The following is a 24,234-nucleotide window of genomic DNA, read 5'->3' on the forward strand; positions in this document are numbered from 1 at the left end:
CCCTCTCAATTACAAAGCACACAAGAAGGAGGATACCCAGCCCGTGTCACTATAGCAGGCATCAACGCAAACCACGCCGCTTTCCGAGCGGGGAGGCGGGCTCGGCAGCACCAGGTCCCGCAGGATGTGAGCTCACGGCACCGCCCCTTCCCCGTCCGCCTCTCGGTGCCGGTTCCGCCGCCCGCAGTCCCGCCTCGCTCCATCCCGCCGCTGGAGCTGGGCGGGGGGATCCCGGCTGTGCCTGCGCTGGGGGGCCCGCTCCGGTGAGTGCTGCAGAGGGGGACCCGGCCCCACGCAGCGCTGCCCTGGCGGCGGGGATTGGGCAGGGGTTGGGGGGGAGCCGCGGTGGCGGCGGCGGGGCCCACTTGTGGCCGGGGGAGCGGGGCTGCGCTGTGCGGGGTTGGGGGGCAGCGGAGGAGGGTCCGTGTGAAACCCGCGTCGTGTTATTGCGCAGGGAGAGCCGTGGTGCGGTGGGTGCCGCCATGGGGAACCAGCTGGCTGGCATCGCCCCCTCGCAGATCCTGTCGGTGGACAGCTACTTCTCGGACATCCACGACTTCGAGTACGACAAGAGCTTGGGGAGCACCCGGTTCTTCAAGGTCGCCCGAGCCAAGCACCGGGAGGGGCTGGTGGTCGTGAAGGTGTTTGCCATCCAGGACCCGACCTTACCGCTGACGAGCTACAAGCAGGAGCTGGAGGAGCTGAAGATAAGGCTACACTCGGCACAGAACTGCCTTCCCTTCCAGAAGGCCACCCTGTCCGAGAAAGCTGCAATGCTCTTCAGGCAGTATGTGCGGGACAACCTGTATGATCGGATCAGTACTCGGCCGTTCCTGAACAACATCGAGAAAAGATGGATCGCTTTCCAGATCCTCACTGCTGTGGACCAAGCACACAAATCTGGAGTCCGCCACGGGGACATTAAAACAGAGAACATAATGGTAACCAGCTGGAACTGGGTTCTTCTAACCGATTTTGCCAGTTTCAAACCAACTTATCTCCCCGAGGACAATCCTGCCGACTTCAACTACTTCTTTGACACATCGCGGAGGAGAACGTGTTACATCGCTCCCGAGCGCTTTGTCGATGGCAGTATGTTTGCCACGGAGTTGGAAAACATGCGGGACCCTTCAACTCCTTTGGTGGACTTGGCAAACAGCAATCAGCGAACGAGAGGGGAGTTAAAACGTGCAATGGATATCTTTTCTGCAGGTACTTGGAGCCGTCAGGAGAAACCAGCCTGGTGTTTATGAGTGTGTCAGGGTGCAGACCCAACCCCAAACCTTTCATTCACAAAGTACACAATACAGTAAGCTACGTAACTTCAGTGCATTGCCATGTTATCTAAGAAGGGAAATTGCAAACTGTCTTGTTATGGTTCAGCTCTGCCCTGGGAAAGAGATGGTTCTGCAAGGCACAGACCATCACCACCCTGTGGCTGAGGTTACAGGGATGCATAGTGTATGCCTCCTGGGACCCAGGAGGAGGTTAGTCAGTGGTTCACCTAAGGTCTAGCTGCCTGGGGACTGAACCAGCTTTCAGTTTGGCAATATTGGCTTTAGAAGCCCCTTCTCATTTCATTGTCCCCCCAGGCAGGAGGTTGGATAACTAAATAAGCTCCTGGCATACTCTTGCTCACTCGCTACAGTCAGACTGTGGGGGTCTGCCTTGAATCTTGGGCTTGTCTTGAGCAGTTAGAAAGCCGTAAGTTTGGTTGGGCTTTTTGTTTGTGTTTTGTTTTGTTTTTCTTAAAAGTGATTGAAAATCTTAATTTAAAGGTAATGGTTTCTTCATTTTGCAAGCTGCTCTTATGGCCGAACTTCCAGGGCACTCCACTGGTAAAGCAAGATGCTGACTGTTGGGAGCAAAGTGCAGGCGTGGGACCACTGAATAGAACATGTGTCATGTACATGATGGGGGGGGCTGTGTTTGGAAGTTGTGTTGTTTCTCACTGGGCGTATAAGCTTGTGTGAGTGAATATATACTGTGTCTCAGCATCACTGTGGAAGCAGAGGTTGTTTCTTCACCTTCTGTAAAAGGATGGTGTAGTTTTGACCTACTGCCCAACCTATGCTGAATTACTGGTGCTCTTCTGCCACGTGACAGTGATGTAGGTTCCTTTTCTGGTGGTGTGTTTTCCAGCTGGCAGGTGGCTGAAAGCACTGCCCCGTGTTTCCTCATTGCAAACTGCTCTGCTGTTGGCATGTTTGAAATAGAATACTTTGGAGGTATTTCAGGGACCAAGCACAATAACCAGTTTTTAGAGCTTGAGATGTTACCTCCTTTCCACAATCTGGCAACTCATTTGCCTTATTTTTAATCAAGTTAAGAGTCACGTAGTGTTTATTCTTGTCTGCACATAGAAAGCAAAACTAAAGTGTTTATAATCCTCTGACATCTTTGACGTTTTGGGGTTTTGTTTTGTTCCTCAGGCTGTGTAATAGCAGAACTCTTCACAGAAGGTGTACCCTTGTTTGATTTATCTCAGCTTTTGGCCTACAGAAATGGCCTCTTTTCCCCCGATCAAGTCCTAAACAAGATTGAAGACCGCAGTATCAAAGAACTGGTAAGGATGGACTACAGCTTTAGAGTTATTTCTGTGGTCTCTCTGTAGCTTTTCCACCTACTCTGGTGACAAACCGCTTATTGCTTGGGTTTGGGTTTTGGTTCATTTTGTATTACAAATGTTTAAACCTTTAATCTTTCTCTCCCATTCTCTCCTCCTCCTGCCTTTCTCAAGGTCACTCAGATGGTCCATCGTGAGCCAGATAAACGTTTAGCAGCAGAGGATTATTTGAAACAGCAACGTAACAATGCATTTCCTGAGATATTTTACACTTTTCTTCAGCCTTACATGGCCCAGTTTGCCAAGGAAACGTTTGTGTCAGCAGATGAGCGTATATTGGTCATACGTAAAGATCTGGACAACATCGTTCACAATCTCTGCGGGCATGATCGCACAGAGAAAGCCGAGGGAGAGACAAAAGAGAATGGGCTGGTTATTCTAGTGTCTGTGATAACCTCCTGTTTACAGACTCTCAAATACTGTGACTCCAAACTGGCTGCTTTGGAACTGATTCTTCATTTAGCACCAAGATTAAGCGTGGAGATTCTTCTGGATCGTATTACTCCTTATCTGTTACATTTCAGCAACGACTCTGTGCCCAGGGTGAGGGCAGAATCTGTGAGGACACTAACTAAAGTTCTGGCTCTTGTCAAAGAGGTGCCACGCAATGACATTAACATTTACCCAGAATACATTCTCCCAGGTATTGCACACTTGGCCCAGGATGAAGCCACCATCGTCAGACTTGCATATGCTGGTAAGAGGAAATCCAGTCAAAACTCCAAATCTTCAGCTTTTCTGTATGTCCTTAACTGTTTTCTCCTGTGCTCAAAATCATCACATAGCTTGCTGGTTTTGGTTCAGTAAATCTCCCCCAAGTCTCAGAAATGACTGCAGGTAAAGACACCTGTACTCACTTAAGGTTGTTGACAGCAACTAAATGATTAATGAGTTGAACACTTAACAGGTGAGTTTCCAGTGTAGAAGTGTACCCAAACTAAGTAACTGCATTTTAAATAGTTGACAGAATGTGTTTGCTCTCTGCTAGATGAGTAAAAGTTTTTGTTGTGGGTTGTTTTTCTTAATCAACATTTAGTCTTCACTGTAGTTTTGCACATAAAAGCAACTTGCAGAATGTGTACATGTGCTTTGGGCTAGGGCCTGGATAGATCACACAGTAGGTGTGCCTACAGATAAGGAAAGGGTGAGAATATAGGTAAGCAGCCCTGGCTTTTTTCCCTCTATAAGCAAGAGCATAATGAAGAAGTCTTTATGGGGCTAATTATGTGAACAGGGCTTTCTGAGCTTGCCCACCCTGTGCTGCTTTTACTAGTTAATCCCAGCTGACATTTCATTAGCTCACATTGTTTGCTTAGAGTGTCCTGATTGAACTGAATAAATATGAAACTAACTTAAATCATCTATGTGTTGCTATGCTTCAGAGTTATTTTCCCACAAAAAGAAATTTGATATTCAGGGGCTGAAATTACAGTAACTGCTATGTAATAGACTGGTTTGTACCATAGCAGATGTTTTCTTTGTACATTACTCAGATGAGTTCTGCCTGGTTGAAGAAAGAAGCTTTATAGTTATGCCCATATTTGTTATTGATCATGCACCTCTATTTGCTATGACTAGCATATTTTTAAGTGTGTTGCTTCGTTGTTTGGTTGAGGTTTTTTGTTTTGCTTTGGTTTTGGGTTTTTTCCCCTCAAAAAACATAAATGCAGAATCAAGTTGAAAATGTCTCAGGTGATGTTTTCCTTCTGTTTACTAAGCTGATAAAACTAATTGTTGAAGACAGTGTATGGTTAATGAACAGGACTGATTGCTTTGGATCACCTTGATCTTCCACATTAAGGTCTTTATGAAAGAGCCATATTTTCATGTCTCACTTTTATTTGTAGATAAAAAAACCTTCTAAAATTATATTCATAATGAATTTTTAAATTAAGCAATATCAAGCTGAAGTTGTTGAATAAACTGAAATGGAAGAAACAAAATGCAATCCCTTTTATGCAAGTGCAAAAAGGCTACAGGTCTCAGTGCCCATAGACTCCAGCTGCATGTTTACACAGAGAATTCTCTCTGTGTTCAGTGGTTTGACTTTGTTTTCAAACCAAGTGCAGCTACAGTATTATCTGAACTTTGAAAAGGCTGTTTGAACTGTAGATGGTCAGGGCTGATTAAGTTGCCTTAATTTCAAATAGCTTTTCTTTTAAGAAAGCAATTTAAATTTCAAATATGTATATATATTTAAAGGTAGCCTAATGCTTGAGTTAACTTGTGTTCCTATAGGACACTTCTTGGAAGTGCTCAGACTGTTGACTTGATCTGGGCTGTGGTCAAGCTCCATTGGCATGCTGCTGTTGTCTTGGCCAACACTCAGAATGGCTGCTTAAGTAGGACTTCTATCTCAATGAGATTATTCCTGAGCCAGCACTGGCCTGACCCATATAATATAACCTGAGTTGCTTCAGCAGATTCCAAACAGTGCAGAGCAGTGCCAAATCACATAAAGAGGTATGGGGGCAAATGTTTTAAAGCTGGAATTCAGCCCTCAAGGGTAACCCTTAGGATATGTATCCTGGCATGGTGGTTTGTTGTTGCTCTTTTGTTGCAGTCTACCACATGGGCATGTTAATTAAGTTAATTGGCCTTTAATTCTATCAAGTTATTTAGTCATGAGCCTGAGATTAGGTGGCATTTAGGGCTAGTGCTAGAAGACTGAAGTGAGTCCTTGTTATGCTTGTTATTCTTTTCCACTTGTTTGCACGACAAAAGTACTGTGTAATTTGAAGTACTGGCAGTTTTTCTGGAGTCAGGGTTGACCAAAGCATGTTGTGTAATTTCAATCCCATTTGCCCATCATGACCAGTATTGTCAGTGGTTATGATCTTACATCAGGAGGATCGTCAGACTGGTGTAAATTGGCAAAGGAGGACAATTCTTAACCAAACTGTTTTGCTTTGCAGAAAACATAGCATTGTTGGCAGAAACGGCTCTGAGATTTCTGGAGTTAGTACAGCTGAAAAATCTAAATACGGAAAATGAACCAAGTGGTGAAGAGACGGATGAAACATCTCACCCTAGTGATAACTATGACACAGGTAATGTCACTTACCTTACCTGCTTACAATAGCAATTCATGGGCTAAAGCTCGTAGTTAGCACTGCTCTTCCTCACATCTTAAAGTTTAGCCTTCCTATTAAAAGGGGAGAATGCTTTGTCTTGACTAGTGTCAAAGCATGTTTGTTACAGTTCCATACAGAAAAAGACACCTCTGTTCTGAACATTGTGCAAGACAAAAAACTGTATAAATGATCACATTTTTCTTCTCCAAAAGTTCTCAAGGTATTTGTGATGCTGGCTGCCTGGTTGCCTATCTAGCTTTACTCATTTACTCCTGTAAACAAGTCAGCTGCAAAAACATGGCTGTATTCCAAATACTGCTTCCATTGAAATGGCAAGCAGTGTTAGCTTTCAAAAACCTGTCAAATTCTGGCACAGTCATAGTACTGTATTTTGCAGTCATTCTTTCCTTTCTGTTCTTACGCCTGGCAATTCCTGTCTCTGTTTTTGTGTGAAGGTGCTGAATGTATGGATGCCATTGGACAGTATCACTGCTATCTGTGCTACTCTGTGTCACAGAGAATGAGTTAAAATCCTAAGGATGGCTTTTCTTTTTCTTTCCCTTGGAAAGGAGAGATGTTAGTAAGTGACCTGGGTGTCAGCTGCAGTGCCATTTAGTGGTGCATGGCTTTCCAGAACAACGCTGGGTCAGTCTTCTAAGCTGGGGAGAATGTGTGGTTTAAAAGTTGTTACTATTTGTAATGGGTAAACATGCCACATATATTCCATCTGGTAGAGCAAAAGGCATGTTTCAATTATTTCTCAACTAGTTGCAGGATGATGATTTATAAAAGAAACCCCAAACCACACAAATCCTACCAAAACCAAACATAAAAGAATCCCCTTCAAGTTCTTCACATAAGTCACAGGATGCTCAGAATTGCTAAGGAGTTAGAGAGGAAGACCCATCATACAGGCTGTGTTTTTAATAAATACTGTCCCCTATCCCTCAAAATACGCCAGACATGAAAGAAGTAACACAAAGAAGAAAGAAGTTTGGATACTTCACTTTACCCTTTTAGAAACCAGGCATGAGAAATTTAAACCCAGAAGGCAACTCTTACATCAGAACAGAGTCCTGATGAAAAGCAAATCAGCTGATCATCTGACTGCAAGCAAATGGTAATCACCCCTGCAAAGCTGGGAGAACTGTGTGTTTGAGAACCTCCTTGTGCAGCTGTCAGTAATAGGCAGTGCATTAGCAGTTGTGGGTTTTCCATGTAATAGAAATGTTTTCTTAGTTGCATCATGGAGTAGAAGCGATGGGAAAGGTCATCTTCAAATTCTTCATTGGTATTGTTAGGGTCACTGCTCATATTTAATGAAATTGGAAGTTCTTGCTTTTTCAAGTGTTGTTTACTCCTCTCTATATCCTTAATGAAACCAAACTGTCTACCTAGCTCGAAATATACTCTTGATCTGTTATCAGTCCATGAAGTTTGAAACTGATAGTTAGATAAACATATCACACCAGAATTGCCTTGAAGCATTTTGTTGGCTGTTGTAACATTATCACTGACTCATTTTGATGCTTCTTCACATCTGCATTTCACCTATTATATCTAAACCAAGCTGGATCATCTTACTTGAAGTTACAACGATTTTAGAGCATATTGGTCTGGGAAGAAAGTCTTACATTTCTATCCTTTCTTGCTTTGCCACCACCTCATGCTTAGTCTGAGGTCTTTGGGGAGCCAGTTGTTGAAATTGTTGAGGATCTCTGGTGTTGTCCATCTTGCTGAGTCGGGTGTTTTTCAGTGTAATTCCTTTAGCAGCAGGTAGTGCACGTGCACGTATTGTTCCTCTCCAACCCAAATGCTCACCCTGTTGTCTCATGCAGAGTTGCAAGCCTTGCATGAAATGGTCCAGCAGAAGGTTGTGACATTGCTAAGTGACCCGGAGAATATTGTGAAACAAACACTGATGGAAAATGGAATAACACGTCTCTGTGTCTTTTTTGGGCGTCAGAAAGCCAATGATGTTCTTCTGTCTCATATGATCACTTTCTTAAACGACAAGAATGACTGGCATCTTCGAGGAGCTTTCTTTGACAGTATTGTAGGTAAGTGTTTGGTTTCAGCCAAACAAAATGGGGAGATAATAATGTCAATTAAGTTTTGCATGCTGAAAACTACAGTCACACAGAAGTCCTCTCTTGTGAAGATTACTGCAATTTATAGGAAAATAATTTGTTGAATTATTGGGTGTAAATGTTTCTTTAGGGAGCAAAGATAAATATCTGAACTAAAAGAAAAATGTATTTATTTTAATACAAGCGAGACTGAGGCATTTAAGTCTGGGTAAGATTAATGTAAAATAAACTTTAAATGCTGAGGGGTGTTTTGGGTTTGGTTTTTTTTTTGACTTTCCTATTTTTTTCTGAGTCTTTATTAAAGCCGCTAAATCAAAAACTGAATTATGACAAGTAAATACAAAGACTTCTGCAAGCTGTCTTGTAGAGGCATCACTTCACATGTGTGCATGTCCCAATAACTTCAGTTGACATGTTCATATGATGAAAACTATGCGTTGTTATAGGCTTAAATTAGAATTGATTTTTTTTTCAGTGCCTTAAAACCTCACTTAAAGACTCCTGTGAGCTCAGAGAACTTACCAATTCTAAAGTCTTGACAGTGATGACATCAGGTGTTAGGTATATGTAATATTCTGTTCATGTTGGAAACTGATCCATCTGACTGTTGCTGAGAGTCAGTCCTCAGGATTTGTGGGTCAACAAAACTTTCCCATTGCAGTACCTGGGAGGAAAAATGGTATGTCAGGTGCATGCCAAGAAAAATGAGCATGTTCAGGCTTCAAGAAGGGCCACAATGGTAGGCATACATTCCATATGACTGGAAGCCACAAAATGCTGCGCTGGCAAAGCCTGCCAAGGTGTGATGCTAGTAACTTGTCTCAGTTTGTTTAGAAAGAGCAGTGGGGTTGCCAAAGCACGGGTCAGTGTCCTGGCTTGCAAAAGACATGTAGAGAGATGTGAGACAATTAAGTGTAAATGTCAAGACATGTAATCTGTATTTTTAACTCCTCCTCTCTTTGTATCTGTTCAAAACCTCCACAAAAGAATTCAGGTAACGTTCAAAAGTGATATTTTTGTTTTACACTGCTTTACCTAAAGCTTTTGCACATCTTTAAAACTGAGTTCTAATGTGTTTTAAGTATGTGCAGACACTGCTGCCTGTGCCTGTGGGCAGATGCCCTTCTGTAGCAAGTGCCACCAAGGGGATTTCTTACTTGTGCTATTTCTCTCTTCTTCCTCTCTTCCTTGTAGCAACTGGTTGCAAAGCCCAGAATTAATACATGAGCAAGTATATGGATTATTACCTTATTAGAGTAAAAGTGATAAAGTTATTTTATGTTTAATCTTGATTCTGATGGGAAGATTTAGAGTTTTCTGGTAATTATCAATCCCAAGTAACTGGGCTAGAAGCAGAGGCAGTTATGGTCTATGCTAAGCACCACTTATAACAATAGCATCAATAAGCTTGAGCTATCCATGAAAATCTTTTTCTTTACTCTTGAGAACAATCAGAGGACTTGCCCAGTTGTTTGTGGTAAGGGATATTAGCTTGATGGATATAAAGCTAGAGAAAAGATGAGAAATCCAATAAGGTCCATCTTCCTGACTGTTGCCAGAGATCAATTATTATAGATGGATTATCTAATCCAAACAAGCAGTTCCAGATGGCAGTTTCCTGTGGCCAGTGGCTGGTTTTCATGTGGGAAAGGAAGAATAGGAAAGCAGTTTATTTTACTCTGATGCAGTTGATATATTTTTGTCCAGCAGCTTTGAAGGAATTACTTTCATTTTGCTTTTGATCTTGGCTTCTTTCTAAGATTTTGAATTATATTTTAGAATCGGATGTATTTTTTAAACTAGGGCCAAGGTGGCTTCGTGTTGGCAAATAATTTGAGAGTATTTAACTAAATGGCAAATCTTGCAGCCAGTTCAGGCTGGAAGATTTTTAGAAGATTGTTCTAAAATTTCCTTTTTGACTATTAGTGATTCTTTCTTTTGTGGCTAAGTGAATGTCTGTGCTTGTAGACTTCCCTTACTGATAATCAGTCCAGTATCCAGATCAGACTTTTCAAGAATCTGAATGATACAACCACTGCTAAGGTAAAAGACAAAATCCTGCTAACAGAACCATTCGTTGTTGCTTACTTGTCACTTCCATGTACAAATGCAGGCACTGCACCCCTTAGGAGCACTGCTGGTTTTGCCTTGCTGTTGCAGACTTGTACTGGCCAGCTGTGTGCTGACAGCTATGCCTGGCATCTGGAAGGACCTTTGCAGGCACAGGGATTTGCTTTTATCAAGCAGTTTTTAGAATGTTGGTCTACTTTTGAACAGAAAGAAGCTTCTTTTTTTTCCCTAATGACTAATAATCTATTTTGAGACGTCTCTGTGGGACAGCTATTTTAATCTCTGGTGAGCGAGGAATGGCAAGGAAGTGCTACTTTGGATATTTATGTTTTCGTTTTATGTTTCAGGTGTTGCTGCTTATGTTGGCTGGCAGAGCTCATCAATACTGAAACCTCTGCTTCAACAAGGTCTCAGTGATGCTGAAGAATTTGTCATTTATAAAGCCCTCAATGCTCTCACTTGCATGTGCCAGTTGGGGCTCTTGCAAAAGCCCCACATTTATGAGTTTGCTTGTGATATCGGTGAGTTGGAGCACTGGAGAATACATTGTTTTTCCTAGTTAGGAAAAGAAATCTTAGTATTGCATAAAGCTTCACTGTCAGCTTAGCTGTCCAATATACATACCTATAGTCCTGGTTTAGAATCTACACAAAACTCTGTTAATGAACTATTGCTAGTCAGAGCATGTGAGTGCTCAGAACTCTTAAAATATTAATTTTGATGAAGGAATTAGAAGCAGCTTCTCTGACTTTTATATAGGACATCCAAAACAATATTTAGTCCAAAAGCTTTCTGCTTTAAGATCTTTCCTGTTTTTCATTGCAACCTCCTATAAAGAAAAAATGGTTACTTCTGGAAGTTGATCAGGCCCATAACTTGCAAACTCTTAGCCATCAGCCTTGGGGAAGGGGGAAATCCAGTCCTTCAGACAATAAATGATCCTTTCTCATCCTATTTCTAACACCATAAAAACTCCTTTAACTCCATAGAATCTTGAATAGAGTTGGTCTCCTTACTTACAAGTTTAATTTAGATGTGCCCGAGATTTACCAGATATTTGTGGAAAAGAAAATACCAACTGATCTTTTGAGATGTGGTCTGCTTCTTCCTAATGTTATGGCTTTTCAAATGCCACAACATTATGGGGCAGATGATCTGTGACTATATCTCGTGACTAGATACAGTCCTTTGATTACGACTTCTTAGAACCTACATAGAGATACATGAGATAGATTTCTGAGTCTGATAATCTTACAATATAAGTAGTGACTCTTCAAGGCAGAGAGGGGGAGAAGGAAAGAATAAAGATTTCCTTAAAAACTAATAAGAATAAAAAATAATCACTGGTATTAGGATTATCCATAGTAGCCCAGAATAAGGTTGAGACCTATTTTTGGATTAGTCTCCTTTGCAAATCTGGAGTTGACAACAAGGGATTGAAATGAATAAACAGGAAAAATATGCTTTTGGGCAACAGTAAGGAAGCTGAGCAACATGGACACAGTGAAGTCTATGAAATAGTTTTCTCAGTATGAGTGTTTTAATCTTGGTGCTGTGAATGAAGGTTCATTTTCGGGATAATTCTAAGAGAAGGAAGTGACATTGCAGGCTGCCATATACCAGATGATTCCCTCTTTTTAATATAAATGGTGTCTTTTAACAGCCTAATTTTTTTTTCAGCACCTTTCCTGTGTCATCCTAATCTTTGGATATGTTATGGTGCAGTTGGATTTATCACTGTGGTAGCACAGTATTTGAATATTGCTGATGTCTACTGCAAGCTAATGCCATACCTCCATCCCTTTATCACACAACCAATAATACAGGTAATAATTCAAATGCTATTAAAGTGAATATATCTTGGCTAGTCACAACTCTTAAGTGTGTCTTGGGCATAGTCCTGGCCAAGATTAGTTAGGGTTTTTTTCAAGTAAGGTTAGAAGCAGTATTTTTGGAGCTCAGCTGGCAGACATTGCCAGAATGGCCATTGCCTTTCATGTTTGAAAGGCTGTTGTCTCAAATCTGTTGCAAGTTGCAGAACATTTTACAAAGCTGAAAGTCAACAGATATGTCTTTGGTTCAAGCCCTTCTCTGCCTTGTTTATAATCAAACTCTTGCAATATTGTGCTAGTTTATAGGAGGCTAAAAGTCATGAAAAGTTGGCTGTGTGTGTTTTCTGCTTTCATCTTTAAGACCAAGTATTCCAGCCCTGCCCCACTAGCACATTTGACCATGGGCCTGACCCTCTGGAAACATGGGCAGTCTGTTAGGCAGCGATTACCATGCCTGTGACTTCAGCAGTGCTACTGCCAAGGGCAAGGGCAGAATGCTCAGCATAGATGAGTTAAGTGATTTCATTAAGCACATGTTTAGGAATGACCTGCATGATGCTGGTAACATATTCATATTTGTATCCTATTTCATATAACTTTAGGACCTCTAGAATGTGTCTCTCAGGTGTTTAAATAAGAAACAGATGCAGTACTGAAACACATGATGCACTTTTCAGCATAACATTTTCTTGTAAGCCATGCAGGTGGTAACTTCACTAAAAGAATACTTTTTCCTCGTTTACATCTCCCTAGACACCTTGTGCAGTGTTTTGGGCATTGATTGATAAATTTCTGTCTTTTCACTTCCTGCTTTGTTTTAGTATGTAAGTCTTTACTATGCCACACTAAACATAGTAAGCAAGTAGGGGGTAGTATTGAGTTGAATCATAATAAAGTCCTCCCTTTGGACTCATTTTGAAGTTGTTTTTCATGTAGATGGTCAGCTATGAGATGTGTGTTACAGGAATGCAGTCTTCTGACACTGATGTGAAGAAACAATTGCAATCCCAACCCCATCATCTCCCATTAATTTTTTTGAGTATTCCAACCTTTATACAAGCATTTATGTCATCATTTTGGGCCTAATTAGGTTTAGCCATTTAAATGTGGGACTGTAACTGGGGAACTATTTCATGGATATGGCTTGCCTTCCCCTTGCCATCTTAAGATCTATTCTTGAAACAGCAAAGATCAAGTACTAAAAAGTATAAACTCAAAGGAATATTGGGGCTGCAAGTAATATGGATTGTATGCAAGATTTTGTTTGTTCAGACACATTGTATGGACACAAACAGACACTGATTTGCCACCTGGGAGGATAGAAACTTGTTTGGGTTTTTTTCTGTTTCAACAGTAATGAACAATCTTTAGTAGTAAGGAACTGCCCTAGTTAATGATTCTAAATTATGCCCTAACTCATCAGTTTCTTATGATTGTTTATTAATGTCTCAGGTTGCTTTTGAATATTACCTAATTACATGCTTGTGCATCCTTATTCCTTTGTATACATAGAAGGAAACCTGGTAATCTGACTGACACAGGGGAGGAGCTTTTCTAGTTGGCATTTTTACAGTGTAAATAGGCCAGAGAAAGACAGTTTGAAATACATACTTGTAGCAGAGTTTTTAGTGCCACCTAGCAATACCAAGTTACCATTCTGAGACTGCTGGCGGAAGAGGGAAAAAGAATGGAGAAAACCAGATGTGACCAGCATGGATCTTACTTTCAGGAAAGAAGTTGAATCTATGTTATTTACACAATGGTGTGCAATGATTTTCAAGTCCTGCATGATTTTTTTCTTACTGTAAGTTTGAAACCATCTTTCCAGGACTGTGCTGGAAGCATGATTTTTAGAACATGCATTCAGGGAAAGAGATTAATTTTTGTATCATACTTGCAATTGTCCAGTTACTGACTTTCAGGGTAGGAGAAAAAAAAAATGCAGACACTATAGACATGAGGTGACAGTGTTTACTGCTAGGTTTCCTCATGTTTATGTGGATATCATCCTCCTCCACATTGACTGATCTTTCTTTTTGAATTGCAGATAGATAAAGAAATAGTCCTGCTAAGTGTACTTAAAGAGCCTGTCAGCCGTTCCATATTTGATTATGTCCTAAGATCAAAGGATATCACAAGCCTCTTCCGACACCTTCATATGCGCCAGAAGAAGAGGAATGGTGTTCTCCCTGACTGCCCACCCCCAGAGGACCCTGCCATTGCACAACTTTTGAAGAAGCTTCTTTCACAAGTAATGTGTTTTCATCACGTACCTCGAAAGTCAGGCTTGAGACACTTGGGCTCTGGATGCCTCCACAGACTCAAACCTTGCCATTGCTGCTGTGAGGGACTTTCAGGCTGAAGTTCTGATCCTGCAGTGTGCTCTCTCCTTCCATTTCTGAGCCAGAAATTAATGCTACTGCTTCTTACATCTTTATTATAAATAATATTTTCTCTTATTTTGTAGGGGATGACTGAGGAGGAAGAAGACAAACTGTTAGCACTGAAAGACTTTATGTTGAAGTCAAACAAAGCTAAAGCAAATATAGTGGATCAGAGCCATCTGCATGACAGCAGTCAGAAAGGGGTGATTGACTTGTCATCTCTGGGAATAACTGGGAGACAAGTGGATCTTGTTAAAACAAAGCAGGAGCCTGATGACAAGCGTGGTTGGTATATTTTGTCGTCTATATAAAGTACAGCCTTTCTTTCAGGGTCAGAGAAATTAAATCTTTAATTTACTCAGCAAGTGTTCTCAGTAATTCAGCCTACATAATTATCACCATTCTTACTGGGTTTGCAATAAGAAAATACTGCTGCTATTTGAAATGTGAGGTGGTGAAAGACGGGCATGTTTTGCCACTAACAAGATTTAAATTACTTTGCATTTGCAGTAGTAATATATACCATTTGTTTAGCAGGTTGTGACAACCAGGGCTCTAATGACCCATGCTAACAGCGTAAATTATAAAGGTTACATTTCTGTGCTGTTTTCTCTCAAGAAGCAATGAGCTCTAACATATATCTGTGTCAGCTGATTTAACCTAGCAGTAGGGACTTCCCTAGATAAAAAATAATAAACAGGCCTATAAACATTGGATTTGCATGTAGTCTGAAAGTATTGACCAGCCTGAGTGAATGTTGTCATGATAATGTTTGGATTTTGGGGTTTTATTCTCTTCTTCCACCTCCTCCCTCTCTCCTAACTGTTTATAGCTAGAAAACATGTAAAGCAAGACTCAAATGTAAATGAAGAATGGAAAAGCATGTTTGGGTCCCTGGAACCAACAAACATCTCCCAGCCCATATCCAAAGGACATGGGCAAACAACTGATCCCGAAGCCATCCAGGCTGGGAAACCACTTCGTTCAGAGTCCTCAGCTGGCATTTGTACCACTTTATCATCCTCTCCACAGGTATTACTGAAAAACACTATCTTCATGTCTTAAAGTGATTCAGTTGTTTTAAAACCAAGTGGGACGTGGCATTTTTGTTTGTTTGGAGGTTATTAGACACTGGTCATGGTATTCTCTGGTGTCTTCTCTAGTACAGTAGCTGACTTTCACCTTCTGAAAGTAGGAATTGAGAGTAGGACAGAAATAAGTTTAGTCACTTGAATAGAAGAGCTTCGCTGACAAGTAGATGCCTTGCAAGAAGGGATGGGGCTTTGTGAATTAGTCAATCATTAGGTAAGCTGTTCTAGCAGGCGGGGCTTTCCCTCAAGTTGCATGCCCTGATAGGTGTTGTGAGGAAGAGATGTCGTGATTTTAACTTGGAACTGGTGTATCACATCACAGCTTCATTTAGGCATCCCATACCTGTAGTACTTAGTACTGAGTACAGAAAGATGCACTGGAAGTCCTGCAGGCTGTGAAGGCATCTGAACGCTGTTTCCTATTTGGTTTCTAGTTGGAGATTAACTTCTAGCTTTAAAGAGGTGTCCATTCTGAACTAAGGGGGAAACACTTCACACTTTTCTTTTTAAAGCCCAATATAAACAAATAATTGTTTGAGAGCTAACCTGTAATTCTGTCTGTCTTGAGAGCTACAACTGCTTCTGTAATCACGTAAGAGGTGTACATGGCACAGTTTCTACAAATAGAATACAGAATAGACTAGGCAAACAAGGTAGAGTAAGTGAATGGTTAAGCTTTTCTATAAATAATAATTTTCACTATTTTAAATTGTTTTCATGGAACATGAATTCTTTAATGCTAGTTTATTGCTAGTTGGTTCAATTAAAAAAAAATAAAAGCTTTTACCATTTCAGTGTGACCCAGTAATCTTAAGAGCAAGATCTATCTGTGTTTATAACATAAGGGTTATATTTTGAAGTACTCACCTCTTACAGGCATCTGATGGGGTGGTTGTTCAGCCCAGGAAACCGACCATGCAGGTGCTGAGCAGTACAGCATCCCCGTCTGCACACCAGTTACGCATCACCACTTGCAAAACAGAACTTCAGCAGCTAATCCAGCAGAAGCGAGAGCAGTGTAATGCAGAGAGGCTTGCCAAACAGATGATGGAGAATGCTGAGTGGGAGAGCAAGCCCCCACCTCCAGGTAAATCACAGGCCACCAAGGTGGCTATACAAAAAAATATGCATACATAATATACATATTTAAATGTTGAAGCTCCAAATCCTTCTCCAGCATCCTTGCAGGCCCCTTCAGACACTGGAAGCTGTTCTGGGGTCTCCACGCAGCTTCTCTTCTCCAGGTTGAACAGCCCCAACTTCCTCAGCCTGTCTTTGCATGGCTTCATATATCCTGATATGGCTATTGGTAGATGGGATCAGGGAGATTTTTGTGTTCCTAATTAGACATCAAATTCCATGGTTTTGTTTCTCCCTGTAGGATGGCGTCCCAAAGGATTGTTGGTAGCTCATCTTCATGAACACAAATCTGCAGTGAACCGTATTCGAGTCTCTGATGAACACTCTATTTTTGCCACTTGCTCAAATGATGGCACAGTGAAAGTTTGGAACAGCCAAAAAATGGAAGGAAAAACCACTACAACCAGGTACCTTTAAAACTCATGGAGTTTGGGGGCTGCTGTTTTAGGATTGCAAAATAAAGCAGAGCTGGAAGCAAAATATGAATCACTTGTGAGTGTGCTGGAGATAGCGATAATGAAATACACTGATGTTCTTTTTGGCTTGCAGCTATAAAATACTAGGTTTCGATTAGTTAACAAAGGAAAAAAAATCACTAGCAAATGCAGTGATGTGGTAATTATGGACTTTTTATCTCATTTCTGCACATACATAAATATATTCTGGTGCTGCTGTTTAAAGCCATATGAGGGTTTTTTGAACAAATGAGCTTTATGCTTAACTGTCTCATCCACTGATACTTGATGCAGAAAGCTGTATTGCTGTTTGAAGCACAGGTGGTATGGTGTGCTGCTTTGATACAGCCTTAGGATAGACTTCTGTTTTCCTGGTAGGCAGATGTGTGCTTCTGCACCTGGAGACTCCTAACCTAGAGGCTTAAAGATGGAGAGTTAAGCTTGCAAAGGCAGCACTGGCTATGTTGTTTTCTTATTTTGGAACACTTAGAAAATGTTACATAAAAGTGTTTTTTTCACTTGGAAAGTGTTACTACATTACCAGAATGTAATGGTTCACTGAAAATAATGAACCATTGGTTTTAAGTAGGTGTTTGAGAGAAATAGTATTGTTTTTAAGTGCCACCAAAAAAATGCCTTTTTTTCATCCTTTTCCCCTCCTCTCTCTCTCTTTCTCTCTTTCTCTGTACTGTTTAGATCAATTTTGACATACTCTAGGATTGGAGGACACGTAAAAACACTTACATTCTGCCAAGGATCCCATTACTTGGCTATAGCTTCAGATAATGGTGCCATCCAGCTTCTTGGTATTGAATCTTCAAAGCTCCCTAAATCTCCAAAAATTCATCCAATACAAAGCAGGTATGTACTTAGAGCAGTTAAATCTCACTGCAGAGCTCAAGCTATTACTATATTCCTCGATTAGATCCCTTGATTTGCTCAAGGATTCCTGCTGGCTGAGGCCCAGGCTGTACTGGAAGGCTGTAATCCATGATCATGGATTCATAGTGCTTCATACAGAAGTGTTGAAAGGAAAGCGTGCAGGGCTGAGAATTCATAGCTGTAGGTTATTGGTGCCTCCTGTGTCACTGGACTTACTGTGAGCCTAAAACAGTCAGTCCTCAAGTTCTTTTATTTATGCACTGGGATTGGTAGTTTCTTGCCTCCTTTATTGCTGTATTGATGAGGGACATGTCCAGGCCCCAGCAAATCTATCAGCCATCTCAAAGACTTCTTTTGTCTGAAGTAAAAGGTGTCTTAAATGTCCTCTCCTATTTGGGATTAAGTACAGAAATTAAATAAGCCAAATACAGTGGAGGTGGAAACTGCAAACCATATTTTCCCTTTTGGTATACACTGTATTTCTGCCTGAAGAAAGTGTCCATTTGCACAGACAGTAAGTGATTGATGACAGTGCTGGCAGGATAACATGAACAGGGGTGTTCCTGTAAATTCTGGGTAGATGAATATCTGATGGATGGAGCATGAATTACAGAATCCCAGACTGGTTTGGGTTAGAAGGGACCTTAAAGCGGGACACCTTCCACGAGACCAGGTTGCTCCAAGCCCCTGTGTCCAACTTGGCCTTGAACATTGCCAGGGATGGGGCAGCCACAGCTTCTCTGGGCAGCCTGTTCAGTGTCTCACCACCCTCTTAGTAATTTCTTCTTAATGTCTAATCTGTATCTACCCTCTTTCAGTTTAAAACCATTCCCCCTTGTCTTACCTTTACATGCTCTTGTAAAAAGTCCTTTTCTGGATTTCTTGTAGGCTTTCTTTAGGCAGTGGAAGGCTGCTATAAGATCTCTCCAGAGCCCTCTCTTCTGTAGGCTAAACAACCTCAGCTCTCTCAGCTTGTCTTCACAGGAGAGGTGCTCCAGCCCTCTGATCATCTTCATGGCCCTCTGGACTTGCTCCAACAGGTCCCACATTCTTCCTATGTTGGGAGCCTGAGAGCTGAATGCAGTACTCCAAATGGGGTCTCTCAAGACCGGAGTAGAGGGGCAGGATAACCACTCTCAACCTGCTGGTCGCAATTCTTTTGATGAAGCCCAGTACACAGTTGGCTTTCTGGGCTGTGAGTGTACATTGTCAGGTCATGTTGAGCTTCTCCTCATCCAGCACCCCAAGGCCTTCTCCTCAGGGCTGCTTTCAGTGCATTCTCTGCCCATCCTGTAGTTGTGCTTGGGATTGCCCTGACATGGGTGCAGGACTGAGAGACCCAGAGCACAGAGCTGTGTTTATGTTTGCAAAGAGCCAGCCTTTTACTAGTTTGTATAAGGCTCACAGGTCCTATTGGCAGAGAGACTTAAAAGACCATAAGCATCTGTTGTACTAAAATCACAAATTTGTTTCTGACAGATGCCTTGAGAAGTGACATGAAAAGGAAAATGTTCAGCATTAGCTATTGGAAGGAGTCTTAAAGGGAGTAATACCTATTTCTAAATTAATTTATTCTTTTAATCCAGGTCCTTAGATCTGAAGGATGATGGCTGTGTGGTAGATATGCATCACTTTAATTCAGGAGCCCAGTCAGTACTGGCTTACGGTACAGTTAATGGATCTCTGGTTGGATGGGATTTGCGATCTAGCAGCAATGCTTGGACGCTGAAACATGATTTGAAGTTAGGCCTTATAACTTCATTTGCTGTTGACATACACCAGTGCTGGCTGTGTATTGGTAAGCCTGTATTTCTTGTTAGCCTCTCCCTCCCCTTCTGGTTTTCTTTTACAGTAACTGTAGCTCAAACTTTTGCTTGATCTCACTTGCCTAGTATATGCTTTTCTGAAACAAGAGGAGACAAAAAACTCCTGATTATTTGTGGAAATTGTTCTGACCTTTAATGCTTGAGGCTGAGGTCTATCTCCATAGGAACAGAGCACAAGGAGATGGGCAAACTCCCGTATATTTATGCTTCTGATTATGATGAGGTTTCTTTCACCAGGAACAAGCAATGGTACCATGGCATGTTGGGACATGAGGTTTCAGTTGCCTATCTCCAGCCATTCTCATCCCTCTAAGGCCCGCATCAGACGTTTGCTCATGCATCCTGTCTATCAGTCCTGGGTAATTGCAGGTAAAGGATGTCTTAAACTTGCCTCACCATTGCCAGAGGTTGCTTCTGTTTAGTTTCTGCTTCAAGCCCTAGGTGGAGTGTTTTTATTCCCTTGCAGTTTCTCATGTGCTGTGGAGAGTATACTTGTGTTCATACTTGTATTCTGCCACTGCTCTTCCTGGATTTCTGAAATTGAAAAAGAGAGAGGAAGATAAAAAAAACAGTGTTAAGCCATTACGAAAATTACTAACAGGCTTTACAATTCTCATCTTCTGATCACTAAAGAGTCACTTCATGTGTGCTGTCTACCACATCACTTTTCAAGGACAAAACCGTATAAAATATAGAACCCAAACTCATGGCATACATTGAAGTTGATGGGAATTCTGCCACTGCCTTCAATGCCTCTGTACAGCAGAGAATGAAAGGCTATCTCGTTCCAATTCCCACATGAATCTAACGCAGCTGTGTCATGGGTTAGAGCTTTTGAACATCTCCCACCGTTCCTCATTTGGTATGCTCACAACTGCTTTATTCTCACTGCATGTAGCACTGTTATATACTTTCAAGTGTTTGTGTGGGGAATAAATTCTGAAATGGACAAGTAGCTTAAACTAATCCTGCAATAACAAAATTTACAAAGTTGCTGTAAGATGAGAGTAACTTGAGTTTCGTGTTTGTCAAAGGATGAAAAGTTATCTTGGGGGGGAAAAGGAGGTTTTAATACCTTTTTAAAGGCCTGGAGATTAAAGCAGATTTAATTTAAACTCCTGAAATTAGACCCTTTTAGCTGTAGTGTAGCTGCTTTTAAGTGGTAAGTGGAAAAAAACCATGTGCATGGCTTTAGTGCTAGAATAACAGTAACACAGATGCTGCTGAGAGCAAGGTGAGAGTGTTTCTATGTTTTATCCTCTGTCATGTCAGTAGAACAGGTAGTGAGAGCCAGCCAACCTGGTTTATATTTTTGCATTGGCAATATCTTTCCTGTAGCTGTTCAAGGCAATAATGAAGTCTCCATGTGGGATATGGAAACTGGTGATCGACGTTTCACTTTGTGGGCCAGCAGTGCACCTCCTCTTTCAGAACTGCAGGTCTGGTTTTCTTCTTTTCCAGTTTTTCAGTTGTGTAGCCAGGGCTAGAGCAATCTCAGACTCCATGCTGTGCATCAGCACAGTTATGTGTTTCCATGGCTGAGGCAATTCGGCACCTGAACTTGCCCTGGGATTTATTTTGGCACCATAATTGTTTTGTGTCAAAATCAAATTCCCTTTGTAAAACAGCAGTGTAACCTGAACCTTCACTGGTATCTTTTGCTGTCTGTGGAATGTACTTGTAATACTTACTTGTACTTGTAATACTCATTTGCTATATACAGTCATGTTCTTAGAAAAGCAGAAAGCCTGTCAAGCCTGTGAAGATTAGGGCAAAGCCAAAACTCATGGCGTGGCATTGTACTTACTTTTACATGCTATTTCTGGGATTGTGAATGCTTCTTTGCACATTCTTTCTGTAATACAATGTCACTACTATACTGAACTGCTAATTTAAAACGTGAATTTGCTCCTGTTCAAGGAGTTAACTGGGGAAGGAGCAATCTGGGATATTTATTGTTCTTAAAATACAAATACATACACAAAATAATTACAGCTGCTTCTATGTTGGTTTATAGATCTGGAGTCTGTTGGTTAGGTAGATCTGGAATCTACCTAAACTTGAATTTGTACAGGCTATAAAGACTGAAAGTTGAGTTTATTTTGATCATGCCCTTTTCACAGGAAGCTCTATGATTGAAGCTAATTTTCTATTGTATATCCATCCCTTAATGCCATCATACCATAAAAATTGAACATCCATGTGCTTTTCAATATGATTTGCCTTTCTATTCTTTTAGAAATAATCTCTTCCATTTGCCATTGAGAATGTAATTTCCAAGATTCCAGACAAGCATTAAATCTGCTGCATTGCTCTCTAAAATGTAGAGAAGCAATTTACCTTAATATATTAAGATGTGGCCTACTGAAGTAACTTGGCATTTGTCAGAAAGATTTGGGAATTGAGAGGATGAATGTGGTAAAGAATGAATTCCCTTTCTGAAGCATGGCAACAGCTATTGGTAATATTTTTATATATCCCTTTTCCCTACTAGCCTTCTCCTCACAGCATCCATGGAATATACTGTAGCCCAGCATCTGGTAATCCCATATTACTGACAGCAGGCTCAGACATGAAAATAAGGTAATAAAACTAGCAACTATTTTGTTTGACACCCTCCCCTCCACCCCTGCTGATACGCTAAATGTTGCCAAGTATTGCCTAAGTAAGCTCCGAGAAGTCAAAACAATATTGCTGAAGAAGTGTTCATTTAGTAAGCATCAGTAAACAGAGAGAATTGTTCTCAGCAAAAGTAGTGCAAAACTTGGTGCTTCTCTGAAACACATGTACCCTTCTGTAAGGTTCTTGATAGACTGCATTGGCAATAGAATCATGTGTAAGCTTGAGACGAATGTTGTATTTATGCACACTTTTCCACTAAGTGTAGAAGGGAAATAACACTTGTACCCACTCATTTTCAACATTAGAGCAAAACAGCTTTTAAACAGCTATATTAACATGATAAAATTGAGCATCTCGGCTTAATTTTTGTTCCTTTGTGTTTAGGTTTTGGGATCTTGCTTACCCTGAGAGATCGTATGTTGTTGCTGGAAGTTCTAATTGCCCATCTGTTTCCTACTACAGGAAGATAATTGAGGGCACAGAGGTGGTTCAGGTATTTTGCTTTGTTTGATAGACATCTATTCTCCTTGCCTTTTGGATGGCCCCATGGGTCATGCTAATTACATGGTAGCTTTAATTATAATTACCTTACTTTTATCTTTTACGGATGGTGTTGGTATTGCGTTTTCAGGCCAGAGTTACATGTTTCTTTTGGATATTGGAATCTAGTGTTTTAACACTTTTGACGTTGATCAGTCTTTGGGATGTCTCATGAGTAGGATTCAGCAAGACAGTGTGAGAGGTACTGGCCCCAAAATGATATGGTAGCAGAACTCTGAGGGTTTTATTACACCCTGAGAGTGACTTTTGGAACTGACAGTGTTGCTGATTGTTAAATAAGCACTATGTTTTGTTCCAGTTCAGTTGAATGAATGGTATTTCAAAGGTGACTGGAAAAGTCAGAGAGGGTCTGCCTGTGCACTGTGATATTTTAGTGCTCCTTCATCTGAAGTTCTTGAACAATTACATTCATTCTGTTGAACCAGTTTTATAAAACCTTTGGGAAGATGTATGTGTTGCTGTAGCTTCTTTTTCCCCTATAGGAATATCAAATCTTAGTAGTAAGTGTAATTGAAATAAATATGAGGAAAAAAAAAATCCCTAGTTACACCTGTAATGTCAGTCCAGATTAAGAATTAGGTTGTGTGTAATGAAAATAAATGAATCAAGGAGTAATTTTGTGTTATTTTGTTTGCTTTAAGAGGTTTTTGGTCTTTTTACACTGAGAACCTAGTATGTGTGACAGTTCCCCTTTGCAAATGCTCACCCTTCTGTAAATAATGTTTCTCACTTTGTTTTTGTACAGGAAATTCAAAACAAGCAAAAACTGGGGCCCACTGATGAGACCCCTCGGAAAGGTCCAGAGTCTCTCCCAGTCGGGCATCATGATATCATCACAGATATCGCAACTTTCCAGACGACGCAAGGGTTTATAGTAACTGCATCAAGGGATGGAATCGTTAAAGTGTGGAAATAGAGGTTGCACTAATATACAGTATGTAAATATTTGTAATAAAGAAATAGTGTTATAATGAAGTTTTCAAGGACTGTTTCCAGATCATGGAATAGAATGGTCTTTAAAGACTGCAAAGCTGATGATAAAACTGGTTATCTGTATCTTGCCACCCTGTTAGCACTTCTTAATCACTTCTTTTAATAAAGATGTTTTGTATCTATACCATTTCCACACAATGCCAGTCTATGAAGAAATCGTTTAGCCTGGGTTTGACTACATTGTTCTTTTAGAATCTTTCAGAAGACCATTTAAAGATGTCCCAGGTCATACATTCTTAAAGGTTCTAAAAGCAAAGAGCTGATAGAAGTACTTCAGTGTCTGATACGTGCAGTCTGAGAAATGAAACAAGAACCAGTGCACTAATGTACCTGTACATTCTAATAACTGTAATAAAGTCCACTTGAGCTTCCCTCTTTGGTACTTGGGGTTTTTTACAACCTCTGCAATGTCTCTGGTCTCAGCTGCCAGTGCCATTGGGCTGCTAACTGTAGTTTGAGATCAGCTTACCCGTGAGTCAGATCCTTAACTGCCCCCTCGCTCCCGCTGCCCAGTGCCCTCACCTCACTCCCGCCCTCTGCCCTCACCTCACTCCCACTGCCCCATGCCCTCACCTCACTCCTGCTGCC

The 24,234-nt window shown here is 41.0% G+C and overlaps 1 protein-coding gene across 1 annotated transcript; it reads left to right on the forward strand.

The window, feature by feature from the left end:
* The first annotated feature begins 452 nt into the window (after nt 1-452).
* On the forward strand, nt 453-24,017 carry PIK3R4 (phosphoinositide-3-kinase regulatory subunit 4). Its single transcript, XM_061373159.1, has 19 exons — nt 453-1,212; nt 2,433-2,566; nt 2,741-3,323; nt 5,542-5,676; nt 7,539-7,760; nt 10,208-10,381; nt 11,541-11,686; nt 13,740-13,943; nt 14,160-14,361; nt 14,909-15,108; nt 16,044-16,254; nt 16,549-16,714; nt 17,459-17,623; nt 19,231-19,442; nt 19,708-19,839; nt 20,809-20,909; nt 21,965-22,053; nt 22,477-22,585; nt 23,399-24,017. Exons 1-19 carry the CDS (start codon nt 483-485, stop codon nt 23,567-23,569), a joined length of 4,086 nt encoding a protein of 1,361 aa, XP_061229143.1. The 5' UTR covers nt 453-482; the 3' UTR covers nt 23,570-24,017.
* Nucleotides 24,018-24,234: the final 217 nt, after the last annotated feature.

This window comes from Neopsephotus bourkii, unplaced genomic scaffold, assembly GCF_033783945.1.
Source record: "Neopsephotus bourkii isolate Nb327-2 ecotype Australia unplaced genomic scaffold, CSIRO-AGI_Nbou_v1 NB_1629, whole genome shotgun sequence".
NCBI classification, from domain to species: Eukaryota; Metazoa; Chordata; class Aves; order Psittaciformes; family Psittacidae; genus Neopsephotus; species Neopsephotus bourkii.

Excerpts from the sequence above, each read along its gene's own strand:
- PIK3R4 (XM_061373159.1), top strand. The coding sequence starts at position 483 with ATGGGGAACCAGCTGGCTGGCATCGCCCCCTCGCAGATCCTGTCGGTG. Across the intron at positions 3,324-5,541 it reads CGTCAGACTTGCATATGCTG|AAAACATAGCATTGTTGGCA; the intron begins GTAAGAGGAAAT and ends TTTGCTTTGCAG. Across the intron at positions 17,624-19,230 it reads ATTCATCCAATACAAAGCAG|GTCCTTAGATCTGAAGGATG; the intron begins GTATGTACTTAG and ends CTTTTAATCCAG.